Consider the following 13335-nt stretch of genomic DNA (forward strand, 5'->3'; position numbering starts at 1 on the left):
ATAAATCCAAGTCAGACTTGTACTTATCAACATGAAATATTAAACTTCTGCCCACCCCCACAGTCATGGTATAACCTGTGACATCATGCAAAAGCAAGTGTTTGGCGTCCACACTGATTTTTTTTTTTAACTCCAGGGGCCCATGGTGAGTGTGGAGGATCAAGTTGCTCAGATTAAACCAGTTAAGTATGGTAGAATTATTTCCTTAAATCAAAAATAGTGATGGTAACTGCAACAAAACACAATGCTAACCACAAACAAACCTGCGTTTCCAGTGCTAAAGATTAAGATGGAAATCTGGCTAAACAGAGCACAAGATCTGTGTTCTCACAATTGCTGTATAAACATACACACTCTGAAACACATAATAAATATAAATGTAAGTACAAGTGACATTAGCTACTAACTTTTGGACATTACAATTAAAAAGATAGCTTTAACTTTAGTGTCACTTGCACTGACAAGAAATTCATCCTTTTAATTCATCCTTATATCGAAATCAAATGGTTCCTCTCACTGTTTAACATTATTTATCAGTCTATAATTTGTATATTGATAAATTAGAGACTTACAGTCAGTTAAGGAACTGTTTGCTTCATTTTGATCCTGTGCATATCTTAATGACCTGGGTCCATAAAAATGTCAGTGAGTCAAAATTAGAAATGTGGGTCTCTGGTGTGGACTTCTTTTAAGTCACACAGTTGGCTATAAACTGGCACTGAAAAAAGAAAGTGAAAGGGTTGGTAGGCCTACACCTATAAAAAACACTTTCTTATGTCAAGTGAAAATTGACCTGACTGTTATTCAAATGTAGCACACTTTGACATACTTAAACTATAGTCGCTGTTAATTCTGGGATTTTATACTCAGAATCCACTGATAATGAGATAACAAGGTTTTATTCTTAGTGCAAAGTTTTGAGGATGTTAGCCAGATTGTCAATAAGAAAGAGTTGACATTGACATTTGATATTGAGGTAAATCAGTGGTGGGAAGTAACTAATTACATTTCACTATACTGCTGCAACGATGAATTGGACACTGACAGGCAGTTAATGGTAGAGAGGTGGTGCCTTTTACATTTTGATACTTTTGATCCTTTGCATATTGTATTGACCGGGATCTCTGCAGATGTCAGTGAGTTAAAATTAGAGTGTGGGTCTTTGGTGTGGACTTCTTGGCTATAAACTGACACTGGAAAAAGAAAGTGAAAGTGTAGGTACACCTATAAAAACACCTTCTCCTGTCAACATTGGAGGGTCACTGTCCAGCGCCACATAAGCAAAGGTAATGACTTTTTGTCTGATATGGAAGTAAAATATACTATTGTGATTGTGAAGCTAAAAATTGTTTTAAGACACAAAATGTGAACCTATCCTTTAAGGCTAATTACATCTAGAAAAATATAGATCTCACAATTCTGTCTTGACTTCATTCTTGCAAGTTGCTCATGTAACATTATGAAATACAAATCATTAATTTTTACCTTTACAGATTAAACCAGTGATAACCAACATTTTTGGCTTGGGGCATTTCATAAAGAAATCCAGCAGCTATGGGAGCAGGTAAGTCTTGACCTGTCACTCTTACTCCATCCTGTAAGATGTTCCAAATATTATAAAAAATATTCAAATTTCAATAATGACAACATTCAGGAAACAGCACGACTGTGGGAATGTTTAAAAATATACCTTTGACTTATTGTATGTGAATGTATGTTACTTGTCCTTCAGCATCTTCAGTCCTTAGTGAGCCATGGAGGCAGCTGCCACAGTAAGTATGAGTAAACATAAAGTCAGTGTGGTGCCATTGTACACTTGGTGCGTGGTTCTGCTCCTTAACACATACCTCAAATGGCCTGTTGTTGTTTGGCCTGATTGTTGTGTGTGGCAACAAACCATCCGTCACAATGTTGTGCATAATGAAAATCACATAATATTTTAAATCTAATGTCTTTAATTAACAGGAACAACAAGGCCAGTCTCGATTTCGTGAAATCTTATCAACCTCGAAACAAAGAAGTCAAACATCTCAGAATTCTGCTTCATGGGCCAGTTGGTGCTGGCAAGTCCAGTTTCATCAACTCCGTTGACAGTGTTTTACAAGGCAGAGTGACCGCTCGAGTTATGGCAGATGCAATCTCTGGGACCAGCTTTACCCGAAAAGTATGAATAACTGTTGATTGTGGTGATTCTTAGCAAAAATGAAATGACCACATAATTAATTTCAAATTTTAATTATAGTTCACATATTCAAATAAGTTCTAAAATTACTACTAATGATACTGCTTTTTTTGTTTTGTTTTGATTTTGTCTTTTTTTTACAAACATTGGCTTTGTGTTTTTGAGTTACATTGGAGGTAAGAATAATATTCAGCACAAGCTATAATTTATTTATTTTATATAGTTTTGCATCCAGTTAAATTTTAGGTTAATGTGTATCACTGATGTGTTTTAAGAACTGGATGGTGAGAGATGGTTTCCATTTATTTGAGTGAAATTTGTTCACTAAGTGCACGAGGCCAAAAAGGTGCCTTGTGTCCGGGTTTGCGTTTGCATTGTTTGGCGCACAGTCCTGATTGGCTCACAGATGTTATCAAACAAATATAGATACATATTTATGCTGATTTAAGAATTGCATAATCATTTGGAATTTGCTGAAGTGATGCAAATAATTGCACCTCCTGCTTTACAGTATACAGGTTACAAAATCAGGAAAGAACCGATGGGCCATTACTCATTCACTTTCAATGACATCATGGGTTATGAGCAACACGCTAACAGGGGAGTCCATGTGGAAGACGTCAAGCTGGCCCTGAGAGGACACGTGAAAGAACATTATGAGGTACAGCACTTTGAATTTTGACATTATTTAAAGGCGCCATGTGGCGCTTTCTTGTAAACAAAAATTTATTTGCTGTCAGTGTTACTCACCGAAATCTATTGTAGGGATGTTTGAGGTTTAACAACTATGACGAGCACATTGTGTAACACATTTCAACCACGTGAACATGCAACAAAAAAGCAAAACACTGACCACTTGTAGAAAACCTGTTCCATAGCACTACTAGAGGTCAAAAACTACAGGGAACCTTCAAGTTAGCTGCTTGTTTTTACTATTCTGCATTAAATATAATTGATTTGTATTTCATTATTTTCTAGTTCATTCCTGGACGCCCACTGAAAGAGGGTGACCTAGACTACAACTCATCTCCCACACTGGATGACAGAGTTCACGTTCTGGTTTGTGTTATTCCTGCAGCCTCAGTGTCTATAATAAGTGACGATGTTGTGAAGAAGATGAGAGAAGTCAGACTGGCAGCCAGTGACGTGGGTAAGAGCAGGCATCACAATAATTATTACACTGTGTGGACTAATGGCGCCATATATTGGATTTTATGAATCAAAATAACAGCATAAGAAAATTCTTAATATACTGATACGTTTCCTGTATTAACAGGGATTCCCCAACTGGTTATTATCACCAAAGTTGATGAAGCATGTCCTGAGGTCAGAAAAGATATAAAGAATGTCTATAAGAGCATATACCTGAAGGAACAGGTAATAAAATAATATTGGTGATTTTTTCGAAAAAGTTGTTTGATTTGATCTTGTTCAAATCTTGTCCAAGTTCAGTATTCCAGCATGACAATCTCCTTTGATAATCACTGTACAATTACTAATCTACAAAAATGTTGTTAATTCAAAACTTAGGTTGACAAGATCCACAATTTGCTGGGCATTTCGCTGAACTCCATCTTTCTTGTGAAGAACTACTGTTCAGAAATCAATGTAAATGATGATGTTAGTGCTCTGACGCTGTGCGTGCTGAGAAAGATGCTTTCCTTTGGAGAAGACTTCATCAACAACCTGTAGACCTGCAAACTGCTGAGGCCAATTTTTCGGAATCTGGTTTTCTTGCGAATGTTCCAACAGTTAAAGTAATATGCACTGATTTTAATTTTAATTTTCAAGCATGCTATATTTATAATATTCATTGTATGTGTTAAATTTGTGTCATACATACACACACACACACACACACACACACACACACACACACACACATATATATATATATGTATACTGTATATATACACACGCATACACTATACTCGTATATATACTGTATATATATGCATGGAATGGTTACTAAATGAGGCAGAGGAATAACTACACATAAGACCCATCAAGCAGAGAGAGAATGAGAGAGGGAGGGTGAGAGAGGAGTCATCGTTAAAGAGGCTTCGTACAAACAACTACGACCAATTCAAACCAAGTGAGTTGGACATAAAGACCTTCCTCTAATAACTGTCTGTTAGGTTCTGGAGTTGAAAGTAAATAATGGCTAAATCATTGTGGATCCCAGATGGAGGCTGTGCTGTGTGTGAGAGTCAAAATAAAAAATACAGTCAGTGTAGGAACACCTTGGTGCAAGCATGTGCCAACTGGGCTTAGTCCTTGCCCCGGCGGTCTGGGTTTGAGTCGGCCTGTGGTCTTTTGCTGCATGTCATCCTCTCTCTCTCTCTCTCGCTCTCTCTCTCTCTCTCATTATGACTGTAATAAAGGCAAAATCCTGAAAAAATAAAGTAAATCTGAAATCCCCACTTAGTTCTTTGTCTTTAATTTATGTATTTGTTGATTTTGTCAGATATGGGTGGGGTTATATCAAGTGATGGAGAAAATAAGCAATGTCATCGGCAGGTTTCATCAACATCTCCACTGCTTTCTTTAGGACCCGTGGAAGTTTGGGTGGGGGGTGTGGTGTCATCATGGGATTTTCCACAATGCTTTTTGAAATTTAACATAAGGCTAAATAAATGTGTGGTACACCTGACTGCACCTGGATTAGTCTGCCTTCAGAGAAGGAAATTCTTTGAAATCATGTGACCAAGTGATGTTAGAATGGCCAATGAGCCGTGGCCTCACATGTCGGTGCAGACAGCACCGAACCGTGGCTTGGGCTATGAGAAGCTGTAATAAACTAGGGACCAGCATGTTGACTTTCCCACCCATGAGTTCTCAGTGTTCATTACTACATTATTGTATAAGTATTCAGTGATCATGGGTTGGATCACAGCCATCTTCAAACTCTGCCTTCACTTGAACTCAACAACTTGTGTCACTATTGCATTGATAAAATCTGTCCACAGACATATAAGCACTGGCTGAACTACTCAAAACCACCCCTGATGTTGTGGCTATAAGGGTGTGAGATACAGTGCAGAGGCAGACCATTCATGCTCACATTCACACCTACAGGCCTTTTAAAGTTGCCAATTAATCATCGCTTGAATCTGATTATACCAGCAGGCTTTGTGCTGGTGGCATGTAACCTAAACTCAGCTACTGCATGGGGCTGTGTCAGATGATAGGTATAAAAACATATGAAAAATCTGTAGAATTCAGACATCTGATGGACATTATGCCAGCTTTGTACTGCACCAGCTACTGCAACAATTGTAAGCAAACCAAAGAGATATCTACAAGACAGACCATCTCCTAAGCAGTTCCTTACCATTGTAGTGGGCCTGTATTGGCCAAGAACCACCAAACTTTCAGCTGGGGAGCTGGGTAGCAGCATGATATGCATGATATGGGAATGACCATGAATTTCATTTTATTTGTGTACTATTTGACGGTTCTGAGTTTGGACATGAGCGTTCATAATTAACCCTATGCCTTGTAATTAAACGTTTTGTTCTTTAGTAGTTTTTTTCTTGGCACTACACAGTGGTATATTTAGTAATCAAGGGAACTGACATTTCAGCCATTGTTCCATCTTGTTGTATTACCAGTACAGATGGTCTGAACCATGACATAACCATGTTCATAGACATAGTTTTTCTTTCACTTTATAATTATGCAACCCCTACTTTTAGAAACTGTATGTTATCGCTCAGCAGAATATTTACAGAACGGAATTTAGGGTGTGGGTTGTTTTTGTGTCATATCTGACTGCAGCTTTATCTCCAGTGTCCCCTTGACCAGATTGTCATCAGTGTACAAATTATTTTAAAGAAGAAAAACATGATGGACATGAAAGTGAAATAATCTATGTCTGAAGATGTGTCGCTCAACACAATAGACATCAACCTAGACAACACCAAATAGTTATCGACAACCACTACAGGAGACTCTTGCCTTTGTAAGTCACCAGTTTAGGAAGAACATCAGTTCATGATTATTGTAACTGCTTTAATTTGTTCAAAAGAAACTATTTTTCAGTTCTTTAATAATATAATTTGTCAAAAGAGTATCTTACTGCTAAGAGTAAGATACTTTAAGACTACTGTACATTGAAGCATAACAGATCATGACATATTATCCATTTGTGCTCATGTTATTTCCTTTTAATGTGACTCATATATACATCAACATGTGAACTTTACTTATCAGCTTTTCATGAACCATGGAGGAACATACCATGGGGGTGAGTGATCTGTTCAATATGTGATGGCTGTGTTGAAATATATTTGTTCTCCAACTAAATATTTTTAAAACCAAATCTTCACAAATTCATGTGGTGATAATTCCTTTTTTTATTTTATTTATATTCGAGTTCTTGGTAGCCTCATGTTGGTAGCCAGCATTCTGGAAAGTCTCGCCATTGTGCAGCACAGTGCAGCACTGCAACAGCAAAATAAATTCTTCTTCATGGACCAGCTGATGCGGGAAAGTCCAGTTTCATCAACTCAATCGAACGTGTTTTACAATGCAGAATGGCTGGTTGATCCATCCTGAATTCAATTCAATTTAATTCATTTCAATGCAATGGTGCTTTATTGGCATGACAGTTTGAGAAAAACAATATTGCCAAAGCATCAAAATACATTTTCCAAAAATACTAAATACAGAATTCAACAAACAACACCAGGATCGATATACATGTTTATAATAATCAGGTATTTACAGGTATATTATTTTGTCCAATATATAGGGAGTTTGACATTTTTTTGTGCTGTCCGAATGTAAAGGGAGAATTATGATACCCTATATAGCAGACTCATTGTATCCCACAATGCAACCCAAATCATAAAGAATAGTGTACAACTGATGGTCACTAACCAATATAGACCATCACCACTCAGGCTGAAAGACAGAAAACGGTACCGGACTAGTGTCTCCAAGTGTTTTTCATTTTTCCGATGAGTTAACCATATAATCCTCTACATTGAACTCCCTGGATAGTGAGTAGGGAGTAGTGAATGAGTGAGTGATTTCGGACACAACCTATGTCTGTTAGGGAAGCCGATTGGTATATCTGGAACACCTGTGGTGGCCAGTATATTCCAGGATCTTAAAGTCACGGCTGAAAACTAGCTATTCTCTCTCTGCTCCTCCCCCCAGGCACAGCACACCCAAACACTGCTGTCCAGGAAGAGAGAGACAGCTCTAAGAAAATACTGAAAAAATATGAAGGGTCAAAGGGAGAGTGAAAGTGAAAGTGAAAGAAAGGATGAGAATGACTCTGCAACCCATATAGTTAAACGCAGCTAGAAATAGGAGAAGAGGCATTCAAAGCTGAACATCCCCATCATTGCCTTTAACACCACTTTGTTTTCAGAGCTGCAGCTTTGAGGTAAGAATCATTTATGTCATCTATCCTAAAATGTTGTAGTAGTGAATTTTGGCATTGTAAAACCGAAATGTTTATTTTACTGAACTGTTAAAAGCAATGAATAACAGATGAACAATGTAAGAATTTAGTAACACTTGGCATGTTAGTAGTCTACTGTAGTTTATGGTTTGCCTCAATTTATTTTGCTTAAATTAAGTTTTGAGTCTTAGTTTTGCTTTTCAACATGGATGTAGCTGTAAGATTTTTCTCTTCTGTGCAAAGGGCATCAGGAATAGAGTGGGTGTTTTACTACTGTGCATAAATCTCAGTCTCTCCTCCCCCAGTTTAACAGATTCATTTAAGTATTCAAATTGAAGTATTCATTCACTTTACAATAAGTACTTGCAGTGTCTGTTTTTGAAAATATTTAATTTACTGAATATTCTACATGAATTGAATTGACTGGTGACAACTGTTTTGGTTTAGTTAATGAAGTTCACATATAGAGAGTGTTACCTCAATAATGTATTGCAGCCATGGGAAAAAGTTCGTCCAAACCTGAGCCCCCCACATCTCCTCCGAGTAAGATACTTTAGTTTACAGAACATTGTTTAAACTAAATAACAGATAATGACACATTTTCCGATTTTGCTGATGTTTTCTTACCATGTGAACTTTACTTGTCAGCTTTTGATGAACCATGGAGGAAAATACAATGGGGGTGAGTGATGTGTTCAATATGTGGTGGCTGTATTGTTCAATTTTTTTCTTTAGATAAATATTTTTAATACCAAAAATTGCCAAATTCATGTGTTGAGACTGTCTTTTGTTGTTATCTTTCTTATCTGTTGATATCTCAGTGACACTGTGATTTAACATCATGGATGACACAGCAACCAATTTATGCATGCTATGCAAAATTGGTTACAACAAATACATTTTCATCTACAACCTACTCTAAACTTTCTTTACTGAACAGCAACAAAGAGAGATATCTGCTGGAAGTGAAGAATTATCAACCCCATAACAATGAGCTCCAACATCTGAGAATTCTTCTTCATGGACCAGCTGGTGCTGGAAAGTCCAGTTTCATCAACTCAGTCGACAGTGTTTTACAAGGCAGAATGGCTGGTCGAGCTTTGACAGACGCAACCTCTAAGGAGAGCTTCACCAAAACAGTATGACTATTAGTTTAGCAACTATTTGTGATGAAACTATGTGAGCAACATACAAACTGACTTACAATTATCATTCAGTAGGTGGCACTGTTTTCATAAACCCCTTCTGATTTACAGTACAGAACTTACAAGATCCAAAAAGAAGAACCAGGGACCCTTTACCCTTTTGTCTTCACTGACATCATGGGCCTTGAGAAGGACTCAAACAAAGGGGTTGGAGTACAGGACATCATACTGGCTATGAAGGGACACGTAAAAGAGGGTTACAAAGTACAATTATTGAATTCATTGAACTTTGTTGGACATTTTCAGTGATAAAATCCAGCTTTGTGTTTTCTATATCCCATTTCATTTACATACATATAAGCAACTATTTATATACACAAGTCATTCTTTAATTTGACTTTTTTTCCAGTTCAATCCTGTTACTCCATTATCTGAGGACGATCAAAACTACAACAGCTCCCCCAGTCTAAGTGACAAAGTTCATGTTCTGGTTTGTGTGATTGCCGCTGACACATTTAGTATACTGGATGAAGAAACAATGAAAAAGATGAGGGAGGTCAGACTTGCTGCCAGTGACATGGGTAAGGGTTAGAGTTTGTTATTGTGTTTTTGAGTTTGATTCAAATAATCTGACAACATTGTCTTGACTGACTTGGATTCTGCTCTGTATCGACAGGGATTCCCCAACTGGCTATTCTCACCAAAATTGATGAAGCCTGTCCTGAAGTCAAAAAAAATATAAGGGACGTGTATAAGAGCAAGTACCTGAAGCAACTGGTAAGTTCTATTGGTTATTTTCTAAGCTTGTGATTTGCTTTTAAAATTGGAATATAATTTAGCTTTACATATTAATATTCTAACACAGAAATCTCCTTTGTTCAAATTCAGATGGAGGAATTGAATGTGAGGCTGGGTGTTCCACTGAACTGCATCTTTCCTGTGAAGAACTACCACAAGGAAATCGACATTGATGATAACATTGATGCGCTGATTCTGAGCTCACTGAGACAGATGATTAACTATGGAGAAGACTTTGTCAATAGCCTGTAGATCTACAGTGCTGTTGTTGAAATTGCAGGTCTGCAAAACATTTATATGACATGATGAATATGCATGCACATAGACACACACACCTATTATTAATGAGCCTACACACTGTACACATATACTGCCATCAATTAGAGACCTTACATGCACACATACATGTATACATGTCAAATAATTGTAAAATGATGTAAATTGTTGGAAAAATTGTGATACTTTATGATAAACATAACCATCTTAAAGGGAAATTGTATTATCCTGTATAGAACTTTCCATTATTGTGTCTACTTTAAAGACAGGTGTTGTCAGAGAGCCACTACACCAAAACATTAGCTATGAAAGGGCATGAATCGAGTCTCTATTGTGTTTGTCTCATTTCAGCAACAATGTAAGGTCACTCTCACATATTCTGTGTATAAATTCTGTGTGAATCTTGCATCCTTTGAACATTTGCACTGTAAGCTCTGGTGTGTAACTTGTTCCCTTTCTGCAAGAATTAATATCCTACTCTTGTGAATTTTCAGATGGTGTTCCTGAGTTAATTGATAATTTGCTTAACATAAATGTAAATTTTATATGATCATGTCTCATGTATGAGAATTTGCTAAATTTAACTAATGCAGTCTTGGTAGTGAAGGTGTGACCTTAGGAATCCCTTGCCATAGACAAGGGGTTGCAAATTAGCCTTGGCTAGAAATCTTATATGCAACACATAGACATCTGTATGTCTACGCATGTTATTGTAGCCTGTTACAATGTTTCTTGCATTGTCCCTGACAAAAAAATAAAATGCTCCCACTGAACATCTGAATGTGATGAGGAACTTTTGTAAAAATCAGGTGACAAAATTGGGCCACATTGCAAATATCTACACAGCTCTTAACATTTCCATGTATGATCTCACTGATAAAGATTACCTGTTATCACTGACATCTGACATAATCTTGGTGCCCAGAGTCCACATGCAATAATTCCAAACATTATGAATACCAAAGTTTGGGGGTCACAGCAGAGAAAATTTAGTCTATACATAGGCTTTGGTTACAGTATCTAAATTTCTGCCAAGTCTGGTGCCTGTGTATGGTATATTGATGGTATATTGATGGCAATCCTGCGGGCCATGTGGTGGATAAAGGAAACCACATACATTTCTGTTGGATCAAATGGGACACCAAGGGCTCACCCCGACCTCATATTGGACATCTTGTGTTGTTAATACCCAACAGAGAACCTGGGATGTAGTGTTGGATTTTTTTGGGGTACCAGACATTTTGGGAATACAGGTTAATGGAGTTGCAGATAAAATAGCTAGTCTCTTGCAAGCCAAAAAGTAGATTAAGGCTATGCTGTTATGTTTTATCTCTAAAAGAAGAGATGAATTTATCATTACCAGTTTATGACTGTCACAAGGTGACATGGGAGGATTTACTGGGTGCACCAAGATGGCTGCCTCCAGCTGCAACCAATCAGCCACTTATTGACTCACCCATCAAAGCAGGTGTGTCTAGGCAGAGAGTATGTGGTGATTGGGCCACAAGATGTGTGGGTGTGTATATATATATATAACTGCAGGTATCAGACGATGTGGGGACGGAGAGATTGCAGAAGGAGCAAGGAGGCCGCTGAACAGAAGGGAAAAAAAAAAGAAACGGCCGTGGAGGGGACCCAGGCTGGCAGGAATCTGGAGGAAACCAAAGCTAAGTGACTCTCTCTCTCAGCCACATTTTTCTCTACTTGTTCGGATAAACTTCCTGTTGATCAGCTAAACCGGCGGACCAGTGGAGTGCTGTGAGACTCAGCCCTGGAAAGCATGCTATATTAATATTTTTTTTCTCTCTTTATCATTGTGTGGAGTGCGACCTATTCTTTTCCTTTTGTGTGCTGAGGACTCGACAGTCGGATAGGCGGGCCGGAGCCTAGAGCAGCCACTGAGAGTCAGTGGACTGGACTTGTATTTGTCAACAGAGACTTGGAGAGAGAGAGAGAGAGAGAGAGAGAGAGAGACGACCGTCTGTGCTGGAGCCCTTCTAACCAACGATCCCCCCTTCCTGCCTGGATGGTTGAACGCACCTGTGCCCATCTACCCCCCCCCTTCTCCAAACTAGACTTTTTAAAACCCTCTTTTGATATAAATAAAAAGAGACTGTTTTAACCTTTTAATTTTGGCGTGTTGGCATATTTGGGTGGGTGTGGTTTACTCCTCTGAGTAGCGCTTGGGATAGAATTGACACAGGCAGTTTCCGCCTGTTACAAGTGGCGTTGTTGGCAGGATTGCTACTCAGAGTTTGAGTGACCAGAACCCCTCAATATGTCTGACGAGGCACCAGTAGCACGCCCCCAAGTGATGCCTGTTTTCATGGGGGCCCCGTGGGCCCAGAGGTTTGGAGGTCCAGGGTCTGAGCTCAGCCTGCAGGAGTGGAAAAACCAAACAAATTATCTGGCTGGTTTGCAGGGACTGAGTGAGACACAGAGACTGCAGTTTGTCCTTGGGTCACTAGAGGGTGAAGCAAAGAGGGAGGTCCAGGCTGCACCAGAAGACAAGCGCCATACCCCCGCTGCTGTTTTTGAGTTTTTGGCTGAGCTTTACGGAGATAACACCCCAACCGCCTCTTTGAGGGCACAGTACTTTAACTGTAGACAGGGGCCAAAGCAATCTCTCCGTTCCTTCTCATTGCAGATACGAGAGCTGTTCCTCCGACTGAAGGGGAGAGAGGACCATGGTCTCGGTGATGGAGACGCATTATTGCGAGACCAGTTCCTCTTGGGGCTCCGTGATGGCCCAATTCGCCAGGGCCTTAAGCTACAGCTTCGTCAAAGTCCAGATTTGACCTTCACGGACGTCCGGAAGGAGGCCTTGGCCTTGGAGCTGGACCAGCTAGAGATGGCCGAGCAGTCCACATGTATGGCCACAAGCAGTGCCAGTGCCCCCACCCCTCCACTTGCAGTCCACTGGAAGCAGGAACTCCGGTCCGAGATAATGAAAGATGTGCAAGAGCAGATGGCTGGGTTTTCCAAGACTCTCTTGGAAGAACTTCGCCGAAGTCGACTGCCTGGCCCCCCCGTTCCACATGAGAGATCCTACTCGGAAGGTACAAGAGAGCAGGGGCGACGCTCAGGCCGACCCCCTGGTTCAAGGTTCCAGTGGGATGACCAGGGTAGGCCTATTTGCAATCGGTGTGGTGTAGCAGGGCACATTAGCAGGCAGTGTACACCTCGACGCACCTCTCAAGAGGGTTTTTAGCTTCACCAGCCACTGTGGGTCAAGTGGCTGGGACCCCCCTTACTGACCCCTCACCTTCTCCCAGAGACATTTTAGTTGGCCAGTGCCCTATTGTGGAGGTACACGTCAATGGAAAGAAGGTCAGATGCCTAGTTGATACTGGTTCTCAAGTTACTCTGTTTTCACAAGGCTTGTGTAATGAACTTTTTGGTGTCCAACAATTACAGGGGTTGGAGGCACCGTGGCTGACCTTGCGGGGTGCAAACGGACTGGACATCCCATACATTGGATATGTAGTGGCAGACTTCCAGGTGCAAGGTGTCCCGGT

At 39.6% G+C, this 13335-nt stretch overlaps 2 protein-coding genes across 4 annotated transcripts; both read left to right on the forward strand.

Moving 5' to 3' along the window:
* The first annotated feature begins 703 nt into the window (after nt 1–703).
* On the forward strand, nt 704–4599 carry LOC130185407 (interferon-induced protein 44-like). Its single transcript, XM_056401878.1, has 8 exons — nt 704–1286; nt 1494–1564; nt 1733–1772; nt 1966–2164; nt 2694–2843; nt 3161–3332; nt 3459–3559; nt 3713–4599. The coding sequence occupies exons 2-8, from the start codon at nt 1555–1557 to the stop codon at nt 3872–3874; spliced, it is 834 nt and encodes a 277-aa protein (XP_056257853.1). The 5' UTR covers nt 704–1286; nt 1494–1554; the 3' UTR covers nt 3875–4599.
* A 2833-nt stretch (nt 4600–7432) lies between these two features.
* Nucleotides 7433–10592, forward strand: LOC130185282 (interferon-induced protein 44-like). Of its 3 annotated transcripts, none has more exons than XM_056401657.1 (8): nt 7446–7580; nt 8094–8141; nt 8247–8280; nt 8539–8737; nt 8855–9007; nt 9153–9324; nt 9420–9520; nt 9632–10592. In XM_056401657.1, exons 2-8 carry the CDS (start codon nt 8096–8098, stop codon nt 9791–9793), a joined length of 867 nt encoding a protein of 288 aa, XP_056257632.1. In that variant the 5' UTR covers nt 7446–7580; nt 8094–8095; the 3' UTR covers nt 9794–10592. The 3 variants fall into 3 exon arrangements, with proteins under 3 accessions (XP_056257635.1, XP_056257632.1, XP_056257634.1); XM_056401659.1 differs by having other exon boundaries at nt 7453–7580; nt 8046–8141; XM_056401660.1 differs by lacking the exon at nt 8094–8141 and having other exon boundaries at nt 7433–7580.
* The last annotated feature ends 2743 nt before the right edge of the window (nt 10593–13335 follow it).

Source organism: Seriola aureovittata, chromosome 17, assembly GCF_021018895.1.
Source record: "Seriola aureovittata isolate HTS-2021-v1 ecotype China chromosome 17, ASM2101889v1, whole genome shotgun sequence".
Lineage (NCBI taxonomy): Eukaryota > Metazoa > Chordata > Actinopteri > Carangiformes > Carangidae > Seriola > Seriola aureovittata.